The sequence below is a fragment of the Mangifera indica genome, chromosome 15, assembly GCF_011075055.1.
Source record: "Mangifera indica cultivar Alphonso chromosome 15, CATAS_Mindica_2.1, whole genome shotgun sequence".
NCBI lineage: Eukaryota > Viridiplantae > Streptophyta > Magnoliopsida > Sapindales > Anacardiaceae > Mangifera > Mangifera indica.
The window spans coordinates 10,155,870-10,181,000 of NC_058151.1; the positions used below are offsets into that span (position 1 = coordinate 10,155,870).

The 25,131-nt window shown below is 34.5% G+C and overlaps 2 protein-coding genes across 3 annotated transcripts in view; both read left to right on the top strand.

Annotated features, from left to right (window-relative positions):
• The window catches only part of LOC123197648 (centromere protein V-like), a 30,624-nt gene extending 5,514 nt beyond the window's left edge, over positions 1-25,110 (top strand). The window contains exons 1-2 of one of the 2 annotated variants that reach the window (XM_044611986.1): positions 22,982-23,161; positions 24,505-25,110. In XM_044611986.1, coding sequence (XP_044467921.1) covers positions 24,536-24,955 — 420 coding nt within the window. In that variant the 5' untranslated portion in view covers positions 22,982-23,161; positions 24,505-24,535 and the 3' untranslated portion in view covers positions 24,956-25,110. Of the gene's footprint in view, positions 1-22,981; positions 23,162-24,504 lie in introns of those variants that run through there. The other variant, XM_044611987.1, reaches the window with a different exon arrangement.
• Positions 3,259-3,788, top strand: LOC123197649 (centromere protein V-like). The gene has a single exon (XM_044611988.1). The coding sequence runs from the start codon at positions 3,280-3,282 to the stop codon at positions 3,625-3,627; it is 348 nt and encodes a 115-aa protein (XP_044467923.1). The 5' UTR covers positions 3,259-3,279; the 3' UTR covers positions 3,628-3,788.
• Positions 25,111-25,131: the final 21 nt, after the last annotated feature.

Below are 25,131 nucleotides of genomic sequence, written 5' to 3' on the forward strand. Positions count from 1 at the left end.
ATTTTGTCAAAATTTTCGAGATCTTGGGACTCCAAAATGATGTTGATTATAAAACTTGATCATAAGCTTAAAAGTTATAATAAGAAGTAATCTTGACTGAGTATCTACGAGATAAAGGAATCAAAATAACTTAGTATTTTCTAATCAGAATTCTTTATATATTTATGCCCAAGTTAATACCCCAATTAAGGTACTAAAGTGATTGACATTCAATTCTTGAAATGTCCATAAGATTGGATAATGTCACGACTAAATTAATAGTGGGAATCAATAAAGTTTACAAAGTCTAATGGACTCTGAGATCACTTTAAAGGACGTTCCCTAAAGAATTGATAGCTAATCTTATAATAGATAAGTTAAATATAATTGACGAAGATGTGAAAATTTTGATGAGATTGTCTATTATAAAAGGATGATTTGTTATCATCAAGAATTATTATACGTATCTCAACAACGGAGATTATGTTACTGAACGCCTTTTTGAATTACCAATTTGAAAGATAGTTTTCAAGTCATGAGAAAAGATAAAGTCAATGATTGATAATAAAGTATGAGACCTTATAACATTGGAAGCTCATTTGGATTAGAGCTATAAGAAAGTGAATGTCAAAGTTGTCTTTCTGAATGAAAGCCTTAGTAAAGGAGTCTATATGGTGCAACTAGGTTTATAAAAAATACAAGGGATGAAACTTTTAGTATGTGATATTAAGGAGTCTATCAATGGTTGAAATAGACTTCCTGACAATGGTGTTTTAATAAAATGCATTTCTCATGGCCTCACAAAGAATAAATTAGACCAATATAGGAATATAAAGATTGATAGGAGCAAATTTGTCTTTATGGAATGGTTTAATATTTAATAGTGACAATATGAATTTGTTCCATAAGATTAAGTCAATTTAATCCAAGATTATAATGTGAAGGATCTTGAAGATACATAATTTATTCTTGGTATTGAGATCCATCGTGAAAAGACTTATGGACTTAGTGATTTATCTCAAACGCATACTTGAAACGTGTGCTTAAAAGGCTCAATATGAAGAATTGTAGGGCAAACGATGTTCCTGTTGTGAAATGAGATAAGCTGGCTATCAACATAGAGTAAAGAATGAGGTTAAAAAGGAACCATGTGAAATGTCCCTTATGATGGTGCTATTTAAAACTTGATGAATGCACAAATAACTTTCGCATTTAAGGTTATCAATTTATACCTCTCAAAAACAAGTTTGGGTTATGGTATAAGAGGCAATGAGATACTTCCAAAAGACCAAGATTTTGGTGGTTGTAAAGATAAGTTAAAGTTTATTTTTGGATATAGTATTATACTCATTGAATAGGCCATATTTGGACAAGTACTAAGCAGTTGTTTGTCGCAACATCAACCATAGACATTCAATTTGTAGCTTACCATGGGGTAGCTTCTCAAGCATGTGGTTGATGAATTACTTGGTTAAACTATTGGGGTAAATTTTATCTACCATGATAGAAGTGCAATTAGGTAAGAACACTAGTAGGTTAAGACATACAAAATAAAATATATTACAATCAGAAACTTCATAAAAAAATGAAACATTAGGCTAAAGTATAAAATACAAAGTTAATAAAGGTTAAACCCCTAACTAAAGAAATAAGACTTGTAACCCATAAATTCATGCTGAAAATATAAGAGTGTTTAGGGTCCTTTAATATCTACGATAGTGGGAGTTTTTTTATCATTGTTTTTATTGATATGTTTTGTTACTTATTATTTATTTATTGATCATGATCATATTAACATATTTACTTGTCTATGGATGTATGTGCATATCATAGTTAAGGTACAACATGTGTCTCAAGATAAGGTTTCTCTTGAATATGACAGTTGTATGTGTGTGTTTCATGAGTCTCGAGCAAGGTTGAAACATACAAGCTTCGTTGGAAGTAAAGAAATTTCTCTTATTTCTTTTGAAACATAAGGTTAAAGATAAATCATAAAATGGACTGACAAAGACATAACACATGTTTGTGATCACTTTGTTAGGTGCAATTTCTGTCACACTCCTAGATTTGATCCGTGTTAATTTGATTATTAGTAATTGTGATCAACGATAATTTTATGTTGATTGAGGAAATAAGTCATGCCTTAGTTCATTATTGATAGTCATATTTACTAGATTATTTATTAAAATGTAATTTATCTTTGGATTATTTTGTTTTCTAAAATAGTGGCCACTTAAAGTTAAAAATGTTAATTACCTGAGAGTCAAAAATTGTTTTCTGTTTTTAAAATAAAATAAAAATAATTCATGTTGTCCAAGTGACAGAATGTTAGAAATTTCCTGATGTGAGCTAACATTAATTATGATTTTGATTTAATAAAATCGAATAATTAAATATTTCAATGTTAGTTTACAGATGAGTTTCAGTGATCAATAAAGATGAGTTCAATACACTTAAAAGTTATGATCTAAATAGAAAACATAAGTGTGGGTCTTGAGGTTTATTAGCCCTTGATGGGGGTCAATTAACCTACTATATATTAGTTAGGTCTTTATCCTAAAACCTAATGTAGTATGGCTAAAGTATAGTTTACCCATATAAAGTTGTCATTCAGGGAGATTTTCGGAGCAGAAGACTAAGTTACGTCGAGTGATGATCTCGACAAGTAATTTAGGTAGCTGTATGAACTCAATTTGCATAGCGATTTAGGTATTCCTAAAATCCTAAAGTTTAATTCAGTATTTTATGATCTATGCATTGATCCTCTTAATTATCATTGCATGATTTTATACTTGTTCTTGCATAATAAATCTTACATCCTCCTCTAGACTATGTATATGAATTCTCTTTGCAATCCAACATTTGGGTTTGAAATCTTTTTGTTGCATAATGAAACAAATTTCGGTCTAATCACTTATGGATGTAGTTGTGACAGGGCTGAAAAGGTGTAGCTTAATTTGTGCTTCTTTATGAAACGCTGGCCATAAGCTTCTATTTCTGAAATCCAAATAGCATGAGTTATGTTTGAGTTTGGCTATCAATTTTGTGAATAACATTTGGTGCAATTTGGAGAGTTAACTTTTATATGTTGAGGGGGGACTCTTCCACTTGGCACGGTCAGATCACAGTATGACAAGGTTTGTCACATGTCCTGCAATTGCATATAAACATCTCCTAGCTACCCGGCATGTCATAATGATGTATTTCAATTATTTGGCAACTGCAATATATGCATATGGAAATGATACGTGTTATATAACTTATTGCAGTTAGCTTACACTGCTGAATATTTGTACTGGAATGGATGAAGATTTAATTGTGCATAATGGCGGATGCCACTGTGGAAGAGTAAGATGGCGAGTCCAAGCACCGAGTAGTGTTATAGCCTGGAAGTGCAACTGTTCTGACTGCTCAATGAGAGCCAATCAGAGCTTCATTGTTCCTTCTCAAAGATTTGAGCTTTTGGGAGATTCCAAAGAGTTTCTTACGACATACACATTTGGCACTCATACAGCAAAGCACTTATTCTGTAAGGTTTGCGGCATCACCTCATTCTATATTCCACGATCAAATCCAGATGGAATTGCAGTTACGTTCAGGTGCGTCGACCCAGGAACCCTGTCCCATGTTGAGATTAAGCTTTTATGATGGAAAGAATTGGGAGAGTTCATATAATCAAACAGGGATTGCTTCATGTTCAAAGACTAATGAGGCAAAATAACAAGCTCCCAATTGCAGCTTGCAGTTTTTAAGAGTCACACAAGTCAATTTCCTGAAAACACCTACAAATCTTGGTCTTGTATTCTACAGTCAAAATGAATTTATATTTGTAAAACTCTATGAATTAGTATTGAATTGCTTCTGCATTTCAAGTAAATTGATCCAGTACATGAATGGGATAAACAAATTCTAAAAATACAATAGCTATTCTCTTTTCTACAGAAGTTATCACTGTTTGATTGTCATTCTGGGCCTTCATTTTAGCATGAAGCAAGAGCTAGGAAGTGAACAACCAATCATAAACGAAAAAATCCTTCCCTCTTGTATTCATTTACATTTTAGATATAAAATACACTAGGAAATTGGAGTGAGACCATTGATATTTAAAAAGAAAAAATTGGGGATTTTCTGGTGAAACAGAGGAAGAAAAATGGGTATAAAATAGATCAGCGCAGAACTTTTACTTGGTCACTACTACTATAACGCAAAAGACAAAGTTTTGATAGTTCTCCCCAAAATCAATGATTGCTTAACATAGCAACTGAACATAAGTCACTTTAACACAACTCTAGTTAATACATGTCTATGTGAATGCCAAAATTCCCGCGTCGAATGAGAGATGAGAGCCTCGGGTATGGTCTCATACTCCTGAGACGTTTTTTAAAAATAAGGCCAAAGGACTATTTCCCACCCAAGTATACTTTTTCTGCACATTCCCACCTATTAACTTTGAAAAGCCCATATACTTACCCATGAGCTGTTAAAAAAAACGGATTCAAAGGCAATATCATCATTTTATCTGTAATATTAAAAATAAATTAAAATTTAATCATTTTTCCCCTCTAACCTCTAAAAACTAACCATTTCTCCTAGGCCAAGTTTTGAAAAATAGCATTCCCCCCCTAGGGTTTAGTTTTCAATCCCCGACGTCAAATTTGGTGCCATCGCTGACGACGAAGCCTTCCCGATTCACCACCATGCTCCGATGACCTCTCTTCTCTCCTCTGAAACGTCGATCGACCTAGATCTGGTGTCGTCTTCTCTTGGAAAGTCAAAGAGCTTCTCTTGGAAAGACGATCGTCTTCCCAGACGGAGACGAGGTCTTCGTCTTCGTTTGGGAAGACGAAGAGCTTCGTCGGGAGACGAAGAGCTTCGTCGGGAGACAAAGCTCTTCGACTTTTTAGGCGAAGACAACGCCAAATCTAGATCGATCGGTGTCCAGAGGAGAGAAGAGAGGTTGTTGGAGCATGGTGGTGCATTGGGAAGGCTTCGTCATTGGCGATGGCACCGGATTTGGCTTCGAGGATTGAAAACTAAACCCTAGGGGGGAGAATGCTATTTTTCAAAACTTGGCCTAGGGAGAAATGGTTAGTTTTTAAGGGTTAGGGGGGGAAAAAGAGATAAAATTTTAAGGAGTTAGGGTTCCGTTAAATTTAACTGCTTATGAGTGGGTATTTGGTATTTTCAAAGTTAAAGGGGGGAAACTTGAGAATGCAGCATACCTTGGGTGGGAAATAGTCCTTTGGCCTTAAAATAAAAGCTAGGAGACTAAACAAATCCAAAGCTGACAAAATCTACTGGCTTTAGGTAGCCTGTCATGTGTGGCATTGAACAAGAGTCTTAGAGGTAAAACAATGAGGCTCTGCCTCTACAAAATTATCTTGATTGTCATAGTGTCTGTCCTAAGTGTGTTATCAATCAGTGTTACCACGCATGATATTCTGATATCTAATTCAAATATGATTTTAAGATTTATTAATATTTTAATTAAATTAAAATAGAATAATGGTAATAACAATATAATCACAATGTCTCAATCATATTCATTAAATAAAAAAAATTATTAGAATCTTTTAGTTGTATATTAAAAATTGTGTTATTCATTTTATTACATATGTAATGTGTTGAGTGAACCCACAAGCCAACCTTGAGGGCTCGTGGCATGGCCTGTATAGCTCGTGTGCTAACAGAAGTTGTAATTTATGGACCTTACCCCCTTGGTCAAGCTAAAAAAAATAATATTATGCGTATCTACTTTAAATACACAAATAAAAATATACTTATGTGTGTTATCATGTGATTGGGTATTACTTTATATCTAATTCAAAATTACTTAATCATTTAATGATACACATTAAATAAATACTTATTTATGTATTTAAAATAAATATACATTGCTTTATTTAAAAAAAAAAAGTTTCAAGCTGGACCAATCCTTATGCCATGTCTACTTAATACTTCCAAACAAATACATAAACTTAAGGGATATTGAATATTTTAGCCATGTTTTTTAAATAGTATATACATATATACCACACAACTCATTGGCTTAACAAAAATACTACAATTGTAAATTCTTTTCCTAAAAGACCCAATTGACGTGACCCATGTAGAGACCTATTCAGAGAGATTCTTTCTCTTTTTCATTAGCCTTCTAGCAAGGGAAGAAATCTCTGCAACATGAAAAAAAATTTGAAGCAAGATGATTCTTTAACTCTGAAAAATAATTGAAGCAAACATCTGTGATTAAACAATAAAACTTGTGAAAGAAATTTAGAGAAAGGAATCGCTATGCATTATAAAGGATTCATATGAACACAAAGGAGGAAGAGACAAAATTTGCCAAATTTCTTTAGAGAATTCACATTTCTTGTAAAGATTTTACAGCAAAATCATTCAAATTTAGGTCAGTCTTGATTCGAACCCTTATGTTTTATGTTTTCTTCTTTAACAATTGAAAATCAAATAATGTAAGGTAGATTCATATTTATGACTTTACGTGAAATATAATTTTGTTATGATTTCATGTTGTTTATATTGTTTAATATTATGATTTCATGTTGTATTGTTTAATGTTGTTATAATAATGTACTTGGAGTAAAAGTGGGAATGAGTTGACGAAGATCCAAGTTTGGATAAAAACAAAGGAAGATTGGGTTGGCGTCGACGCCAACCCCTCTGGTCTCACATAAAAGCTACATCTTGGCTTTAACGCCTAGGGTTTCATGTTTCAACACTAGTGTTTCTATGTTTTAGGTTTATTTTAAGCCAAAATGAAAAAAGTTATATTTAAAATTCGCTATGAAGGGCAATGGATTTTATATGATGATAATGTGATGAGATATGTTGGTGGGAATGAGAAGGGATGTGTATTGACACAAGTGTTGATTTCGAAGGATTCATAGCGAGAATAAGCTATCATTTAAGACACGATCAAACTCAGTCAAATATGCATGTATTTATCTAGGTGATATGGATCTAATGAAGATTGTAAACGATGATGATCTAAAGTATGTAATGGTTGAAGCAAGAAGTTTACGAGGATCAACCAAACCCTATTTTATTGATAGTCCAATTAAAGGAAAGGACAATCAACAAGCCAAAGATATTTATGAGAAAGAAAGGGAGGATCATTCGATAGATGAATGGGCACAACCACAAGTTTCCAAGAGTTTGGTGGGAATTATGGTGATGATGATAATAACAACAATGTAGATGAAGATTATGAAGTTGAGAGTAATGAGGATGATGATGAATTTTCAAGGTTTGATGAGGATATGTACGGTGTTTCGAGCTAATACATTAGTAGAAATCAAAGTAATAATTGTAATAAGGCGGCAAATGTAGCACGAAGCGTTATGACTTTATAAATACTGGAGCATTTCTAAGTTACATTTATAATCCAAATCCATTTCAATAGGTTTCTGAGTCTGTCGTTGATATTGAGAATGTAGGTATTAGTAATCGGATGATACGAAGAGATAAACATTTACAGGTGATAGGTTTTTATAATTCGAAGGCAAAATTAAAAACATTATTTCGAAAATATACATTAGAGACAGTAATTCAATGGAAAGTCAATCACTTTGATAGTATACTATATGAGATTAAATGCATATATCCACAATGTAAATGGTGGAGAGAGGAAGATGGAGACTATTAGGTGTTATAACGTATGGACGAGACACATGCTTGTCCACAAGATCAAAATTTGTCACAACATAGACAAGTTGGTGTCAAGTCATTGGGGAACATTCTTAAATCAATGTTTATGGTTGATAGTATTTATTAACTGAAGAAAATTATCTCAGACATGACAAATAGGTACAAAATAGATGTTTCCTACATACGAGGATCTCCCGAAGAGTCTTTCATGCTTTTACGGGAATACTATCATAATTTGGAGCTCAAGAGTCTGAGAACCATGACACATATTGATATCAGCATGGAAAATAAGTTTAACTTTTTCTTCATATATATGGGTTGTTCAACAAAAAGGTTCTAACAATTATGTTGTCTGATGATATACATTGTAGGTTCATACTTAAAGGAAGAGGATCCTAGGTCTTTTTTCATTGTTGTTACGAAGGACACCAATAATTAAATTTATCCACTTGCCTTCCATATTGGGCACAAGGAGAGAATCGACATATAGACCCATTTTTTAACATATCTAAATTGACATCATTCAATAATTACGTCGATGGCTAATGTACTGCCTTATACCTGTTATGAATTTTGTAATTACCATATAAAAGGTAACATGTGTACGCAATTCAAAAAAACCAAACATGGGTACGTATGACTAAAATTAGTTTGATGTTTTTTTTTTTTTTTCCATTGGGTTTTATTATGTAACACCCCTCCCCAGAAGTATTACCCGCCGCAGGAGAGATGTTACGAATTAATATTCGTGGCGTCTCTTTTTTTTTTTAAATACTTTAAAATAAACGCATCATTAAAAGTGTTTCAGAACTATTCCAAGAAAACTGAAAATCTGGAATCAAACAAAAGATGTATATACTCATATAAAAACTCATATGAAAGCATCTGAAATCAGGGAGTAATCATATGTAATTGTACCAAAATTTCAAAAGTCAAAAGTCGATAAGAACATGCCACTGTATGCATGTAATACAAACCAAAGATACCCTGCTCCAGCCGGATCTATCCTCGCTGACCTGACCCTGCCTCGCAGCTGCCTCGATCACCTATACCTGCAATCAGGAAAGAAAAGGGAGTGAGTGATAAGAACACTCAGTAAGGGGAAAGAATCAAATAAATTATCTCTTTTCCTATTCTGTCTAACTCTCGGGACTCAACCTCACATTATAATCTCTATAAGAGATTGAAAGGGCAATCTAGTTCATTCTTTACTATTTGGGTCATACTTTGTCCCATCTGGTGTCTATTTGATACTTTCTGGAAGCTAACTATAGGGATTTGGCACTTTTCTAAGCTCGAGCTCGTTTTCTTTCTCTCACTACACCAATTGTGATCTGAATTGTGCTCTACTACGAGCATGCTCTACTGCGAGCGGACTCTACTGTGGGTCTATGTCCTACTACGGACGTGCCCTACTATGGGCGGTGTAGTGTAAAGTGCCCCCTCATAGTTTATAGCATGCATGCGGGTCATATATCTTACTAATTTTGCTTCCATTTAAATTTATTCATAACTCACCAGACATTACTCTTGGGACAATCCCTAAATCTTGAGCCCCAAATTCTTTTTCTTGCTTTTCTTTCTTTTTCTTTTCTTCTTTTCTTTCCTTTCCTTTCCTTTCTTTCCTTTCTTCTTCCTTTTTCTCTCTTTCTTTCTTGCCCAGAATTACGAAACACTGTTCATAGAACAGTCATTTAGCAGGGCAACCTTCTTTTTCATACAATTTAACATCCCAAACAGTTTCTAATTCATACAAGCTATATATCGTTGAAAAGAGGATTCAAAGATCTTTCCAACGAGCTATAATAGTACTCATAATTCAATAGATAAGGCAGTCAAAACGTAAGCTAAATTCAGTGATAAAATTACGAAATACTGTTCACAGAACAGACATTTAGCAGGGCAGCCTTCCTTTCATACAATTTAACAACCCAAACGGTTTTTAATTCATACAAGCTATATATCATTGGAAAGAGGATTCAAAGAGCTTTCCAACAAGATATAATATCACCCATAATTCATCAGATAAGGCAGCCAAAACATGGGACGAATTCAGTGGCAAAAACTGTAAATATCATGCAACTTTCTGCCTAAAACAAAATCACACACATAGACATCCCAGATGGCAAAACAACATTCCTCAACTTCAAAATCACCATTTATAACATAGATCCAAGGAATCAAAAGCTTAAGACATGCAACATATCAATAATGATTCCCCTTACCTTGTTTCAAGCCAAATCCTTGTAAATTGGTTTCCTTCTCTTTGTTTTGTTTCCTTTATCACCAAGACCACTTTAAATCAATACCAAAACACACTAACATATTCACATAACATGCATATAAACATAGATAAAAGGGAAAAGAAGGAGATCTTTGGTTACCAAAGCTTCCAAGTGCTTCCTTTTCTTTTTCTTTCCTTATTTATCTTCCAAAATCCCCTCAAAATCACTCACTGTTCTTAAAATACAGCAAAGAAATGAAGAACACTGCCTTCTTCTGAAAGAGATGAGAGAAGGATGGAAAAAGCTGGAAGAGACGAAAGACTTCTGGAAAATAAAAGGAAAGCAAAAATCTTTTTCCTTTATTGACTTTTCTCCTCCATGTTTTTCAATATATTATTATTATATTTGTTTTTTTTTCTTCTTATAAATATATATATCTATATATATACTAAAACACACACATACAATTGGAAATATGTCCAAACAGGGTCAAAAGACGTAATTACCCCTGAAACATATCTGAGGGTATTACAACTCTTTCCCCCTTACAAGAATTTCGTCCTCGAAATTCATAAAAACAACTCTGGATACTTCTCCTTCATGGTTTGCTCCATTTCCCAGGTGGCCTCCTCTACCTTTTGATTTCTCCATAAGACCTTTACTAGAGGAATCTGTCGATTCCTTAATTGTTTAATTCTCCTGTCGAGTATCTGAATCGATTTTTCTTCATAACTAAGGTCTTCTGATAACTTAATATCTTTTGTATTCACAACCTGGGAATGATCACCAAGACATTTTCTTAACGATGAGACATGAAATACATCATGAATCCGGTCCATACTCGCTGGTAAGGCCAATCTGTAAGCCACATTACCAACTTTCTCAATTATCTTATATGGACCAATAAATCTATGAGCTAGTTTTCCCTTCTTTCCGAATCTCATCAAATGCTTGAATGGAGCAACCTTTACAAATACAAATTCACCTGCATTGAATTCCAAGTCTCGACGTCGACGATCTGCATAACTTTTCTGTCGATCCTGGGCCTGTTTTATTCTCTGCCTGATCAATTGGACATCATCAATCATTTTCTAGGTCAACTTAGGCCCAAGAGATCGGGATAACACCTCTCTTTCTCCTATCTCATCCCAATGGAGAGGAGAGCGACACCTCCTACCATATAATGCCTCATAAGGTGCCATTTGAATAGTCGTCTGGTAGCTATTATTATAAGCAAACTCCACTAAGGGTAATATTTCTACCCATGTAGTTTTATGATCAAGACAACAAGCTCTCAACGTGTCTTTCAAAATCTGATTAACCCTCTCTGTCTGACCATCCGTCTGAGGATGATAGGCTGTACTAAAGGCTAAATTAGTACCCAAGGATCTTTGAAGACTCTTCCAAAAAGCTGATACAAATCTTGTATCACGATCAGATACTATGGTCTTGGGTACCCCATACAGTCTAATAATCTCTCTAACATATAATCTTCCCAACTGATCTGTGATAGTAGTATCTTTGATGGGTAGGAAATGAGCTGACTTAGTCAATCTATCAACAATCACCCAGATAACATTACATCCATTCTGAACTCTAGGGAGTCCACTGATGAAGTCCATGGAAATATGCTCCCATTTCCATTCTGGAATAGGCAGAGGCTGAAGTAACCCTGCAGGTCTCTGGTGTTCGGCCTTAATTTGCTGACAGGTGAGACATCTAGTAATAAACTCACCTATATCCTTTTTCATACCTGACCACCAAAAATATCTTTTTAAATCCTGATACATCTTTACACCCCCAGGATGGGCAGTGTAAAGAGAACTATGAGCCTCTGTAAGAATTTTCTGTCTCAATTTAGTCCTCTGAGAAACATATACTCGATCTCTGAATTTGAGAATTTCATTCGCTACTTGAAAATCTGTCTCGAGACCCTCTTGAACCTTCTGAATTTTCTGTTGACACCATTCATCTTGTGTTTGAGCTTCTTGAATCTCATTTATGAGAGTGGGCTGAATCTCTAGTCTAGCGAAGGCCCCAATCATAAGCTCAATCTGCTCTCGGTCCATGTCTTTCTGAATTTCTCTCTGGACCGTCAGTTGTGATATCATCACATTTCTACTAAGGGCATCTGTAACCACATTAGCTTTGCCTGGATGGTATTTAATATCACAGTCATAGTCTTTTACTAACTCGAGCCATCGCCTCTGTCTCATATTTAATTCCTTCTGAGTGAAGAAATATTTGAGGCTCTTATGGTTAGTATAAATATTACATCTTATCCCATACAAATAGTGTCTCCATATTTTCAAAGCAAAAATCACTGCTACTAACTCCAAATCATGCGTAGGGTATCGGGTTTCAAATTCTTTCAATTGTCTTGAGACATATGCTATCACCTTGCCTTGTTCCATCAATACTGCTCCTAAACCACCGTGTGAGGCATCGGTGTATAAATCATACTCAACTCCCTCTTTTAGAAGTGCTAACACCGGAGCAGTAGTCAATCTTCTTTTCAATTCTTGGAAGCTTGGCTCACAAGCATCTGACCACTGGAATAGCATTGTTTTCTTCGTGAGGGTTGTAAGAGGTCTATCTAATCTGGCAAATCCCTCTACAAACCTCCTGTAATACCCTGCCAAACCCAGGAAACTACGAACCTCCTTGACCGTCTTTGGTCTCTGCCATTCAACTATTGCCTCAATTTTACTAGAATCCACAGATATACCCTTTGCTGAAATCACATGCCCTAAAAAGGTAACTCTATCTAGCCAAAATTCACATTTAGAGAATTTGGCATACAACTGTTTCTCTCTCAACCTCTGGAGGGTAAACCTCAAGTGTTGTTCATGCTCTTCTCGATTGCAAGAGTATACTAAGATATCATCAATGAATACCACAATAAATTTATCTAGGCAGTCATGGAATACTCTATTCATCAAATCCATAAATACCGCAGGGGCATTTGTCAATCCAAACGGCATCACTACAAACTCAAAGTGGTCATACCTTGTTCGAAAAGCTGTCTTAGGTATATCTTTCTCTGCCACTCTCACCTGGTGATAACCAGATCTCAAATCTATCTTGGAGAAAACTACGGATCCCTTCAACTGATCAAATAAGTCATCAATCCTGGGTAACGGGTACTTGTTCTTAACTGTGACTTTATTTAGCTCTCTGTAATCAATGCACATCCTCATGGACCCATCTTTCTTTTTCACAAATAGGATGGGAGCTCCCCAAGGGGAATGGCTCGGCCTGATAAAACCATGATCTAATAACTCTTGAAACTGCTTTTTCAATTCTTGTAATTTGGCAGGGTGCTTTTGAAATAGGTACTGTGCCAGGTGCCAATTCTATACTAAACTCAATCTCTCGCTCGGGAGCTAATCTCGGTAGCTCATTTGGGAACACATCTGAAAACTCATGTACCACTAGCGTCTCATCAATAGTTGGGCCTAACTCAACCTTTCTCACTATATGAGTCAAATATCTTGTACACACCTTTTTTATCATTTTACTAGCTTTTAACATACTGATCATCAAACTCCAGATATGACCCTCACCGAACGTGAATTGATCTCCAGAGTCTAGGTTAAATCTCACTTTCTTCTTTTTACAATCAATCTCAGCTTCGTATCTCCCCAAAAAATCCATCCCTAGAATCATGTCAAAATCTGACATTTCGAACACAATCAGGTCCACTAATAACTGTCGACCCTGAATTATAATACTTTGTTCTAATAACATCATCTCACTAATAATGAACCCCCCATCAGGCAACTCGATCATAATCCTTTGGGCTACTCTAACTGGTTGTACATTTAGCCTCTCAAGCAAACTATTGGCTACAAAACAATGAGTAGCTCTACAATCAACTAAAACATAGATAGGAGTATCAAGATAGAGAATCTGACCCGTAACTGCTGATGGGTTAGCCTCTGTTGGGCCTTGGGTGATTGTATAAACTCTAGTTGTAGCCCCTCTAATAGGCTCCTGCTGCTCTACTCTCACTGGAGCAGCTGTACAAAAACGAGCAATATGTTCAGGGTGACGACATCTGAAACAAACTGTCTGGCCTGTCAAACACTCTCCTCTATGTTGCTTCCCACATTTCTGGTAAGCTGGTATCTCAGGTCCTCTTTGTTTCTTTCCACTCTTCCAGTTCCTTTTCGTGCCTCTAAACTGAAGAGGTCGTTTACCCTTCCTGTCTCAGTCTAGAAGAGGGCCTCTTTGTACTGAAACTACACCACTACTCATCGGAGGAACTGGCATGGTAGTAGGAGGTGTAACCATTTGCCTTGTGATCTGACCAAACCTCCTCCTAACAAAAACCTCTGCCCACAATGCTCTATCAAAGGCCTCTGCAAAAGTTCTAGGTGGTTGTGCCCCTGTCATAACATCTCAAGCTATCTCTGGATCTAGCCCGTACACAAACTTTTACATACGCCCCATTTCTGTGCTAGCTATCTCAGGGGCATACTGGGACAGCTGATTAAACTTTGTGGAATATTCTTTAACAGAATATGTCCCTTGCACTAAATTAATGAACTCTTGGGCCCTAATACAAGTAACATCGATGCCCCTGTACTCTGCCTCAAATCGACGCCTAAACTCGAACCATGTCATTTCTGAGACATTGACCGTCTCCCTGACTAAGTTCCACCATATTCTTGCCCCTAATTTGAAAAGATATGTGGCATATCTCACTCTCTCTTGGTCGGTCATGTCAAATAGGGTCATTGCACTCTCTACTGATTCCAACCATTCTTCAACTGCTATTGGGTCTTTTGCACCATCAAACTTTTGAGGTTGGTGCATACTAGGGAGGTTGAAAATAGGGTGCAACTGAGTCCTCACTGGGGCTGCTGTAGAGGCTGAAGTAACCTCTCTCATATCATGTCCCTAGATTGGCAGCGTATGCGCCGTCTCACTTCCCTGTGTAGGAGCACCTTTGTGCTCTCTCATCATCTCTCTGAAAATCTTTCACACATCATGTGCACTGAGTGCCCCCTGGGGTTCCTGGGGAGCTGCTCCTTCACTCTGGCTCCTTTGAGTGGGATCTACTGGTGTTTGACTCTTCGTTCCTAAAATAAACACATTAGTTTCATAAAACTCAACAAGTATAAATGAAAACTTAACTTACAGTGATCGGCTGCGAGGGTGGTCAGCGTGGCTGGAGGGTATTCCATCTCTGTGTTATTTTATGTTACTCCATTTTATTTTAGAAAACATCTTTTGAGTTCCCAAAATCATGCTCTGATACCAACTTGTAACACCCCTCCCTAGAAGTATTACCCGCCGCAGGAGAGATGTTACGAATTAATATTCGTGGCGTCTCTTTTTTTTTTTTAAATACTTTAAAATAAACGCATCATTAAAAGTGTTTTAGAACTATTCCAAGAAAACTGAAAATCTGGAAGCAAACAAAAGATGTTTATACTCATATGAAAACTCATATGAAAGCATCTGAAATCAGGGAGTAATCATATGTAATTGTACCAAAATTTCAAAAGTCAAAAGTCGATAAGAACATGCCACTGTATGCATGTAATACAAACCAAAGATACCCTACTCCAGCCGGATCTATCCTCGCTGACCTGACCCTGCCTCGTAGCTACCTCGATCACTTATACCTACAATCAGGAAAGAAAAGGGAGTGAGTGATAAGAACACTCAGTAAGGGGAAAGAATCAAATAAATTATCTTTTTTCCTGTTCTGTCTAACTCTCAGGACTCAACCTCACATTATAATCTCTATAAGAGATTGAAGGGGCAATCTAGTTCATTCTTTACTATTTAGGCCATACTTTGTCCCATCTGGTGTCTATTTGATACTTTCTGGAAGCTAACTATAAGGATTTGGCACTTTTCTAAGCTCGAGCTCGTTTCCTTTCTCTCACTACACCAATTGTGATCTGAATTGTGCTCTACTACGAGCATGCTCTACTGCGAGCGGACCCTACTGTGGGTCTATATCCTACTACGGACGTGCCCTACTATGGGCGGTGTAGTGTAAAGTGCCCCCTCATAGTTTATAGCATGCATGCGGGTCATATATCTTACTAATTTTGCTTCCATTTAAATTTATTCATAACTCACCAGACATTACTCTTGGGACGATCCCTAAATCTTGAGCCCCAAATTCTTTTTCTTGCTTTTCTTTCTTTTTCTTTTATTCTTTACTTTCCTTTCCTTTCCTTTCCTTTCTTTCCTTTCTTCTTCCTTTTTCTTTCTTTCTTTCTTTCTTTCTTTCTTTCTTTCTTGCCCAGAATTACGAAACACTGTTCATAGAACAGTCATTTAGCAGGGCAACCTTCTTTTTCATACAATTTAACATCCCAAACAGTTTCTAATTCATACAAGCTATATATCGTTGAAAAGAGGATTCAAAGATCTTTCCAACGAGCTATAATAGTACTCATAATTCAATAGGTAAGGCAGTCAAAACGTAAGCTAAATTCAGTGATAAAATTACGAAATACTGTTCACAGAACAGACATTTAGCAGGGCAGCCTTCCTTTCATACAATTTAACAACCCAAACGGTTTCTAATTCATACAAGCTATATATCATTGGAAAGAGGATTCAAAGAGATTTCCAACAAGATATAATATCACCCATAATTTATCAGATAAGGTAGCCAAAACATGGGACGAATTCAGTGGCAAAAACTGTAAATATCATGCAACTTTCTGCCTAAAACAAAATCACACACATAGACATCCCAGATGGCAAAAAAACATTCCTCAACTTCAAAATCACCATTTATAACATAGATCCAAGGAATCAAAAGCTTAAGACATGCAACATATCAATAATGATTCCCCTTACCTTGTTTCAAGCCAAATCCTTGCAAATTGGCTTCCTTCTCTTTGTTTTGTTTCCTTTATCACCAAGACCACTTTAAATCAATATCAAAACACACTAACATATTCACATAACATGCATATAAACATAGATAAAAGGGAAAAGAAGGAGATCTTTGGTTACCAAAGCTTCCAAGTGCTTCATTTTCTTTTTCTTTCCTTATTTATCTTCCAAAATCCCCTCAAAATCACTCACTGTTCTTAAAATACAGCAAAGAAATGAAGAACACTGCCTTCTTCTGAAAGAGATGAGAGAAGGATGGAAAAAGCTGGAAGAGACGAAAGACTTCTGGAAAATAAAAGGAAAGCAAAAATCTTTTTCCTTTATTGACTTTTCTCCTCCATGCTTTTCAATATATTATTATTATATTTGTTTTTTTTTCTTCTTATAAATATATATATCTATATATATACTAAAACACACACATACAATTGGAAATATCTCCAAACAGGGTTAAAAGACGTAATTACCCCTGGAACATATCTGAGGGTATTACATATTAGTTGTTCTAACAAGGTCAAGCTTGTTGGACATGTGCTCAAATATACCAATATAGTGGTTAAACCAATTAACATGTAACACTACAAAGTCCATGATTTATGGTAGTAGGTGATCATCGTGAATATTCTCTATCGAACGTGTGACTATGAGAAATTTTAACTTTCCCAGATTCCATATGCACACATCACGACCGTTACAAGGTACAATAATCTCTCAGACTGTGTAGGATGGGTTAGTGCATATTACTCATCGAAATTTTTACGAGGGGTGTAGGGAGAAGATGTTAATCCACTAAGAGATCAATCAACTTAGGAACCACCAAAATATGTAGGCCTACATATGATCTGAGTCTACTGGGTCTCGAAAGTTAACTTGGCTTGATGTAGTTCGACTTAAATTTGTTTGATTTAAATTCAAATCGAACTTGAGTCAAAAGATTTAGCTCATTTTTTAAATTTGAATTGAACTCAAGTCAAGGAGTGTTCAACTTAGTTCAACTCAAATTCAAGGCTCGAATCCACTCGAATTCAATAGTTCAAATTCCTAGCTTGGTTTAATTTGAATAAAAAATTCTGAATATTATTTGGGTGAAACAAAGTCGTTTTGTCAATGAACCATAAACTTGAGTCACAAATCCAAGCTAAGAATTCGAACCATTAATTTGAGTCAAACCAAGCTATAAATTTGAACCATTGATTCGAGCTACAAAATCAAACCAAACTCAAATTAAGCCAAGTTAAGCCACTTTTCTTCTGAGCTAAACTCGAGCTGAACTTAACGTTGGCTTGACGAACTTGAGCCAAACCATTTTCTATTCAAGCTGAACTCGAGTCAAGGGATGTTCATGCTCAACTTGATGCGAATCCACCCTTACAATAACCTCTCAAATTATGTAGGATGGGTTAGTACATATTACTCGATGAAATTTTTATAAGGAATGTATAGAGAAGATGATAATCCATTGGGGGATCAATCAATTTGGGCACCATCAAATATGCCTATGATATATCCTCCAGTAATGAAACAACAACGGTTCGATCATCCTTTTAGCCATGCAATAAGACCTTCACAATGAGGGGAAGTCTAACCACAAACCTGTAGCTGATGTCATCAACCTAGTTATAATCACTTGAACTATCTAAGTCTAGCTCTAGTGCCAATAGTTGGCTTGTCCTATACATCATGTAGTGACAAGGATGAGGTCTTCATAACCACAGTGCAACCCATCTAATAGAATATATTATTATGGTTAATTTTCTTTGTTGATTGATACTGTAATTTTAAGTGTGTATTAATTGCATGTTTAATTTATCTTTTGGGTTTCGTCCAAACTTTAATATATTAATTTCGTGATGGATTATTTTTCAAGCTCTTATATGTACATGATGACAGTGGCTCAAAATGGCAAAAAAGAATTAACCTGACATTTATTTATTATCGTTCATTTTATGTATATATTGGATTTTACTGTATCACACACCATGTATTTTGTATTAACATATTTTCTTAATTCATTTCGTTTCATGATAAGCATTAAGGAATGAATAGAATTGCATTATCATCTGTAAAAGGAAGTTATGATAGAAAATGCAAATACATCACCAAAACAATAATCAAATGAAATCCAATTTATTTGCATGCCAATCCACATCTTAAGTGAAATCCTCAAAACCTGCATTTTGATAATCCCAATTGAATTTAATAAATATGGTCAATTAAGTAAAGTTCAAGAAAAAAAAACAAACCCTAAATACTTACTAAGGACCCTCATTTGGAATTTAGTCGTGGTCACGAGCCTTCTTATCTTCTTAGAATGTTTGGATGTAAAGTTAAATAGACAATCTCGAGCAGGTTATTCTATAAACATAAACATAAAAATGTCATAGTCTCTTCTTGCTACATCTTATTTTGGTGTGTTATGAACACACTTAAATTGTTGTATTGGTAAAGTCTCTAGTGGTTAGATTCCTTTTGTTGTATACAAATTGTTTGCCTTCTTTAGGTGTGTTAGTGTCCTATACAACGTTATCAACTTCTTCATTCTCTCAAAGCTAGTGGTATATTGGGTGGAGTCCTATACATACAACTTCCAGTCATTAATATCCAATACGTCGCACACTTAGTATTAAATGTTGAAGTTGATAAGAATGAATACTTGCCAACCAATGAAAAGAAATAAGTATAGTTATCGATAACCGTAAACCCTAAACAATTTACGTTTGTAAGTCACCTTGTTGACATTGTTCCATGGCCAAAAGCATTCATTGGGTTATACACATGAGACACCATTAATTTGATTTAGGAAAAATGAAGGGTCACTCCATATTTGTACCCAAACATTTGAACTCATTGTAGGATTGTGGGAGATGTAGAACGAATCAGATTAATAGGGTATCATAATCATCATTCAAATCTGTAGACTCTTCATCTGATAATGCCTATAGTGTCTATTCTCCCATAAACTCTAGAGCCCGTATGTACCACTCAGAGTCGTGCTTAATCTCAATCAGATGCAATACAGTTGTAATCTCCTTCTAAAACATTAAAGAACTTTATATGAATTAATAAAATGAAAGATGGAATGATAAAATATAAATCTATCAATGAGCAACATATTGGGAACCTGATCATTTACTTCCAGACAGACATAAAGCAATGAATTTTGAATCGTCTTGTAAATCTAATATTGCACAATGTACAACATTTATTATAAGTATTTATAATCGTCAGTATGAATGTTAATTTTATGGATTATGGGATACTTACCTAGAAAGCAATCAGGTATCCCAAAATATTATAGCTACGCAATGGGAGTAGAATCATGTAAGACTAGTAGTGTTATACACAATACTGATATTTGCTATGTATGTCATCCCACATCGAATCAACTGTTCTACTTCATATCACCATCCCCCATGAGTACTAACTAAACATATTTAGATTATCAGCTAAATACAAAAAACAATAAGGTATTTTTGTTCTATTATATGCCCTTAATAGTCTTGTAAATGCTAAAAACAATACCGCGAACTTCACAATGTCCTCATCATTGTCACCCCAAATTTGATCGCCAACTGCTTACTCGATCTCCTCATGGGATAACAATCGATTAATACCTGAGAAGTATTCCTCCCTTAATTGAGGCGTCTCCGTACAATCAACGTAGTTGGACACCTCTGTGTCCTCCCTAAATATTAGACCAGTAACTAACGCAAATTCAACAGGGCTGAATCGAAACTCAAAACTGTTTAATCTAAACCACATTTCTTTTATTGGGTCCCTGCGATTAATCATACGAAGTAACATCGCATGCATCAAAACAACACTAAACCTTGGCTTCACCAAATCTAATAAACACCCAAAACAAGTTGTCCAAAATATAGCTCTTTAAGTACACATTAGTTTATTCTTAATTATAGTCACAGTGTCCATCTTTTCCTGAAACGACAAGTGCACTTGGTATCCATATGCCTTAGTATGCCTCTTTTTGGTAGTTGATTACAAATACCTGAAAAATATACTAATTCATTTATTATATTAATGAAAGATTAATCAAATAAACCGGATTATCATTAATCCGATTGGCATCGACTATGACACTAATTTTATCCTTTCCTTTCTTATTTATCAATTTGCATTTTTGTAATTTTTTGCCAAAAATTATTAATGTAAATCCCTTTTTTCATTTATTTTTTAAATGACACCTGTTTAATTTTCATGCATTTTTGCGACTACTACCAAATATAATAAAGAAACTATTTATTTAAGCTTGGATCTATTGGTCATTGATGCTAGAGTTCAAATTCATTTAGACTTATTTAGAAAAGAAAATCTCTTAGAAAATTCAAGAGAATTTTCGCCATACAACTCTATAATTTTTCTCATTGTGTGTGCTTGTCATGGTATGCAATTGATTCAAGAAAATGAAAGGATTGGAATTCTTTTTAAACCAATAAAACTATGTGAACACACTTTTAGGACATAATTTAGATACATAAATGATGTATCATTATATAATTTGATAATTTTTAATTAAAGATAAAACAACAATGAATCACATGATGACATATTATTTATGTACCTAAATTATATACTAAAAATATATACACATAATATTATTCTTTTTTAAAGAACATATGAAAATTCATCAACAATATCTGGCTAAGCTTTTTTACCTAACAAATTAATTAGTACACTTAATCATATTCAATAAATTAAGTCAAATTATAGTTCATTTTTTCCAAACCGTTAATTGTCAATTCAATTGACTTTTTTATTTTTTAAAATTAATAATGCCTTAAAGTTATATTTTAAAATAAATTTTTCATAGTTATAAACTGTACAGAAAAAATGTTAAATTTGATGTTAGATTCTTTTTTTTTCCTTTTTTACTTCATTTATCTTCCTAATGGCATATGGGTGTTTCTAATTTTTTTTAGATAATCATCATACTGCTTGATAATTTCAATCTATCAAGGATGGATGAAATTAACCTATGTAAATGTCAATTAATTATAACCCTAGTTTTATAACTAAAGCCAAAAAAGTGTGAATTGTCATATTTTCAATTTCCAGCCTTAGGTATCATTAGCATAGCAGAATAAACTTTAATAATTATACAAGAGGTTTAGCACGGGAAATGCAAAAAGCAAGGGTTGGTGCCAACCCGTGCCATTGATGCCAACCCAAAGTAGTTTTCAAAAGCTAAAGGTTGGGATCGATGTTGACCTATTCTTCCCACCCTTCCCACAACATTAATCAAATCCCACACTTCCATTTCTTAAAAAACAATAGAATACCTTACTTGTCGCCCTATCATTGCATCACTGCTATCAATCTGAGAAGTTTCATTATTGGCTGATGATCAATGAAACTATTTATCGGTCGTCACTCAAGGTATCGCTCCAATAACCTCTGAATTTTCTTTACTCTAACACTGTAAAACTTGCTGGATTCTTCTTGTTCATTCACAAGAAAGCAAGTTGATGATGATCTCTTATGCTATATGTATAATACTCTTATGCCATATTATATGGGGACCTCTTCACGGAAAAGCAAGCAAATGTACTTTTGCAGAATATATTTGCAAAAACATGCAGAATATGTATGTATTCTACATACATTCACGTGAATGAAAACGTGAAAGCAAGCAAATACTCGTATATTCCTTCTTCTATGTTTTGTAGAAAAATAAGAATATGTTCTTTGCAATGTTCATATAAATTTTATATGTATTATATATATCGCCAAGATTCTTCACGCCAAGGCCTCATGCTACATGCTCTTCAAAGATGACAGAGGCTTCAATTATCAGATTATTTTTTACATGTTCTACTTTAATATTGGATTAATGTCAACTAGAATTTAGAGAGATAAAATTAAGTGAGTTTAATTTTTTTATTTAAATTTAAACTTTGAAAGTTTAAATTCAAATGTAATTTAATCTAAAAAATTTAAACTTAAAAATTTTTAAATTTATTTGATTTTATCTAACATATATATAAGTTTTGATTCAAATATTGATATCATATATTCACGTATATTCTCTCTCTATAATATATAAAGAGAATAATATTGCCTTATCTAATTTTTTAAAATTAAAAATAAAACTGATTTAAGTATTTTAATATATAAAATAATAAAAATATTTAAAATATAAAAAAGGTAATACAAATATATAACTGAACCTAAATTAGGATAAAAAATATCCACTATCCTGTGTATAATCAATGACCGGCAAAGAATATACAACATTCAGCATCATAGTCTATGTAAATGTAGGGTACTTGACAAATAGCATTGCAGATATGCATTTACTGACAAGTGTTTCATGTTTGGACTCTAGTGGAGACTCGAAAAATTGAAAGGAAAGCCTGCTCTTCTGCTATTTCGTTCGGTGCCTCAATTTGCTTACTTCTGAGGTAAAACTCTAATCTTTATTACTAATTTCTTCCTCTGCGATATCTATTCAACTTGTCTTTTCAATCCAAGATATGGGTTTCAAATCTTTTTCAGATTGTGAAGCGCACCTTATCTCATCACTTATGAATGTAGTTGTGATGGGGCTGAATAGATGTAGCTTGATTTCTGCTTCTCTTTCGAACCCTGAGCATAAGCTTCTATTTCTGAAAAGTATATCAGTTAGGGTTTAAGTTTAGCCATTACTTGTGGATAGGATTTAGTGCAATTTGGAGATTGGCCTTGACTCGGTCCTAGGTAGTCAAAGGAATAGAAGTAACTTTGAATAAGAAGACAAAGGTCTTTTCAGAGATACACAGATTATTTCAATTTGTACGCGTGATCTTGCCAGAGGACTTTATGTTTTTTTGCCAATTTTACAGTAATAAATTGCTTACATAAAGGGTCAAAGGGCATAAGATAGGTTTTTGAGTTAAAACCCCTTACTAGTAGAAACACTTCCTGAGCTTATAATAACAGGGCAAATATTTGGGGATCATTGGTTTCAAAATCCTGACTAAATATGAACTTATGTTTGTTAGGAAAGCAAGTTGATGCATAAACAATGGTGATTAGGTTCTATATTGGCTTCAAAAATAACAAAAGAATATATTTATATCCCTATCTCCTTTGTTTTTAACTCCTTTACTTGTCTGTTGAGAGGTATTCCTTTTCCCTTTTACTTATTTTTGCTTTGCATAACTCTATTTTTAATGAGTGATTTCTTTCTACGAGTCATCTAGTAGGGATAAATAGCAACCCTCTATAAATGGATGTTTTCTTTTGCACAATTTCTTAATTTTTTTTGTTTGTATTTTAAATAAAAATGTTTTAAAACCTGCCCAACATTATATTTGCTAAACATTATATAAGCCACTGTTCTCTATAAAGTTTTTAGATAGCCAATTTCTCTTCTTTTCTCTCTATATTTTGCCATTTTTTTCCAATCACATTTTTAAAAGTGAGCTACTACATCTTTTAGAAATCAATTTATTTATTTATTTTGTTTTAAGTTATTTAGGGAGTTTAAAACGAAAATTTTCTGTCCAAGCACCACAGTTTAGTTGACAGCCCAGCAAATCAATATGATACCAAGATTCTCTACATTTTGCACCATAGTCTATGTAAGACAATTGACACAGAATTGTGGTTATGCATTTGCAAACAAAAGTTATGTTGTTTTGGCTCTGGCAGAGACTTGAAGAGTTCTCCTAGCTACTTGGCATGTCAAAATGGTGTATTTCATTTATTTGGCGACTGCAACGTATGCATATGGAAATAACATTTGTTATATAACTTATTGCAGTTAGCTTGCACTGCTGAATATTTGTACTGGAATGGATGAAGACTTAATTGTGCATAATGGCGGATGCCACTGTGGAAGAGTAAGATGGCGAGTCCAAGCACCAAGTAGTGTTATAGCTTGGAAATGCAACTGTTCTGACTGCTCAATGAGAGCCAATGTTCACTTCATCGTTCCTTCTCAAAGATTTGAGCTTTTGGGAGATTCCAAAGAGTTTCTTACGACATACACTTTTGGCACTCATACAGCAAAGCACATATTCTGTAAGGTCTGTGGCATCACTTCATTCTATATTCCACGATCAAATCCAGATGGAATTGCAGTTACATACAGGTGCATAGACCCAGGAACCCTGTCCCATGTTGAGATTAAACTTTATGATGGAAAGAATTGGGAGAGTTCATATAATCAAACAGGGATTACTTCATGTTCAAAGACTAATGAGCCAAAATAACTAGCTCCCAATTGCAGCTTGTAGGTTTTATGAGCCACTCCATTTCCTGAAAACACCTGCAAATCCTGATCTTGTATTCTACAGACAAAATGAGTTTATATATTTGTAAGAAACTCTATGAATTAGTATTGAACTGCTTCTGCATTTCAAGTAAATTGATCTAGTACATGAATGAG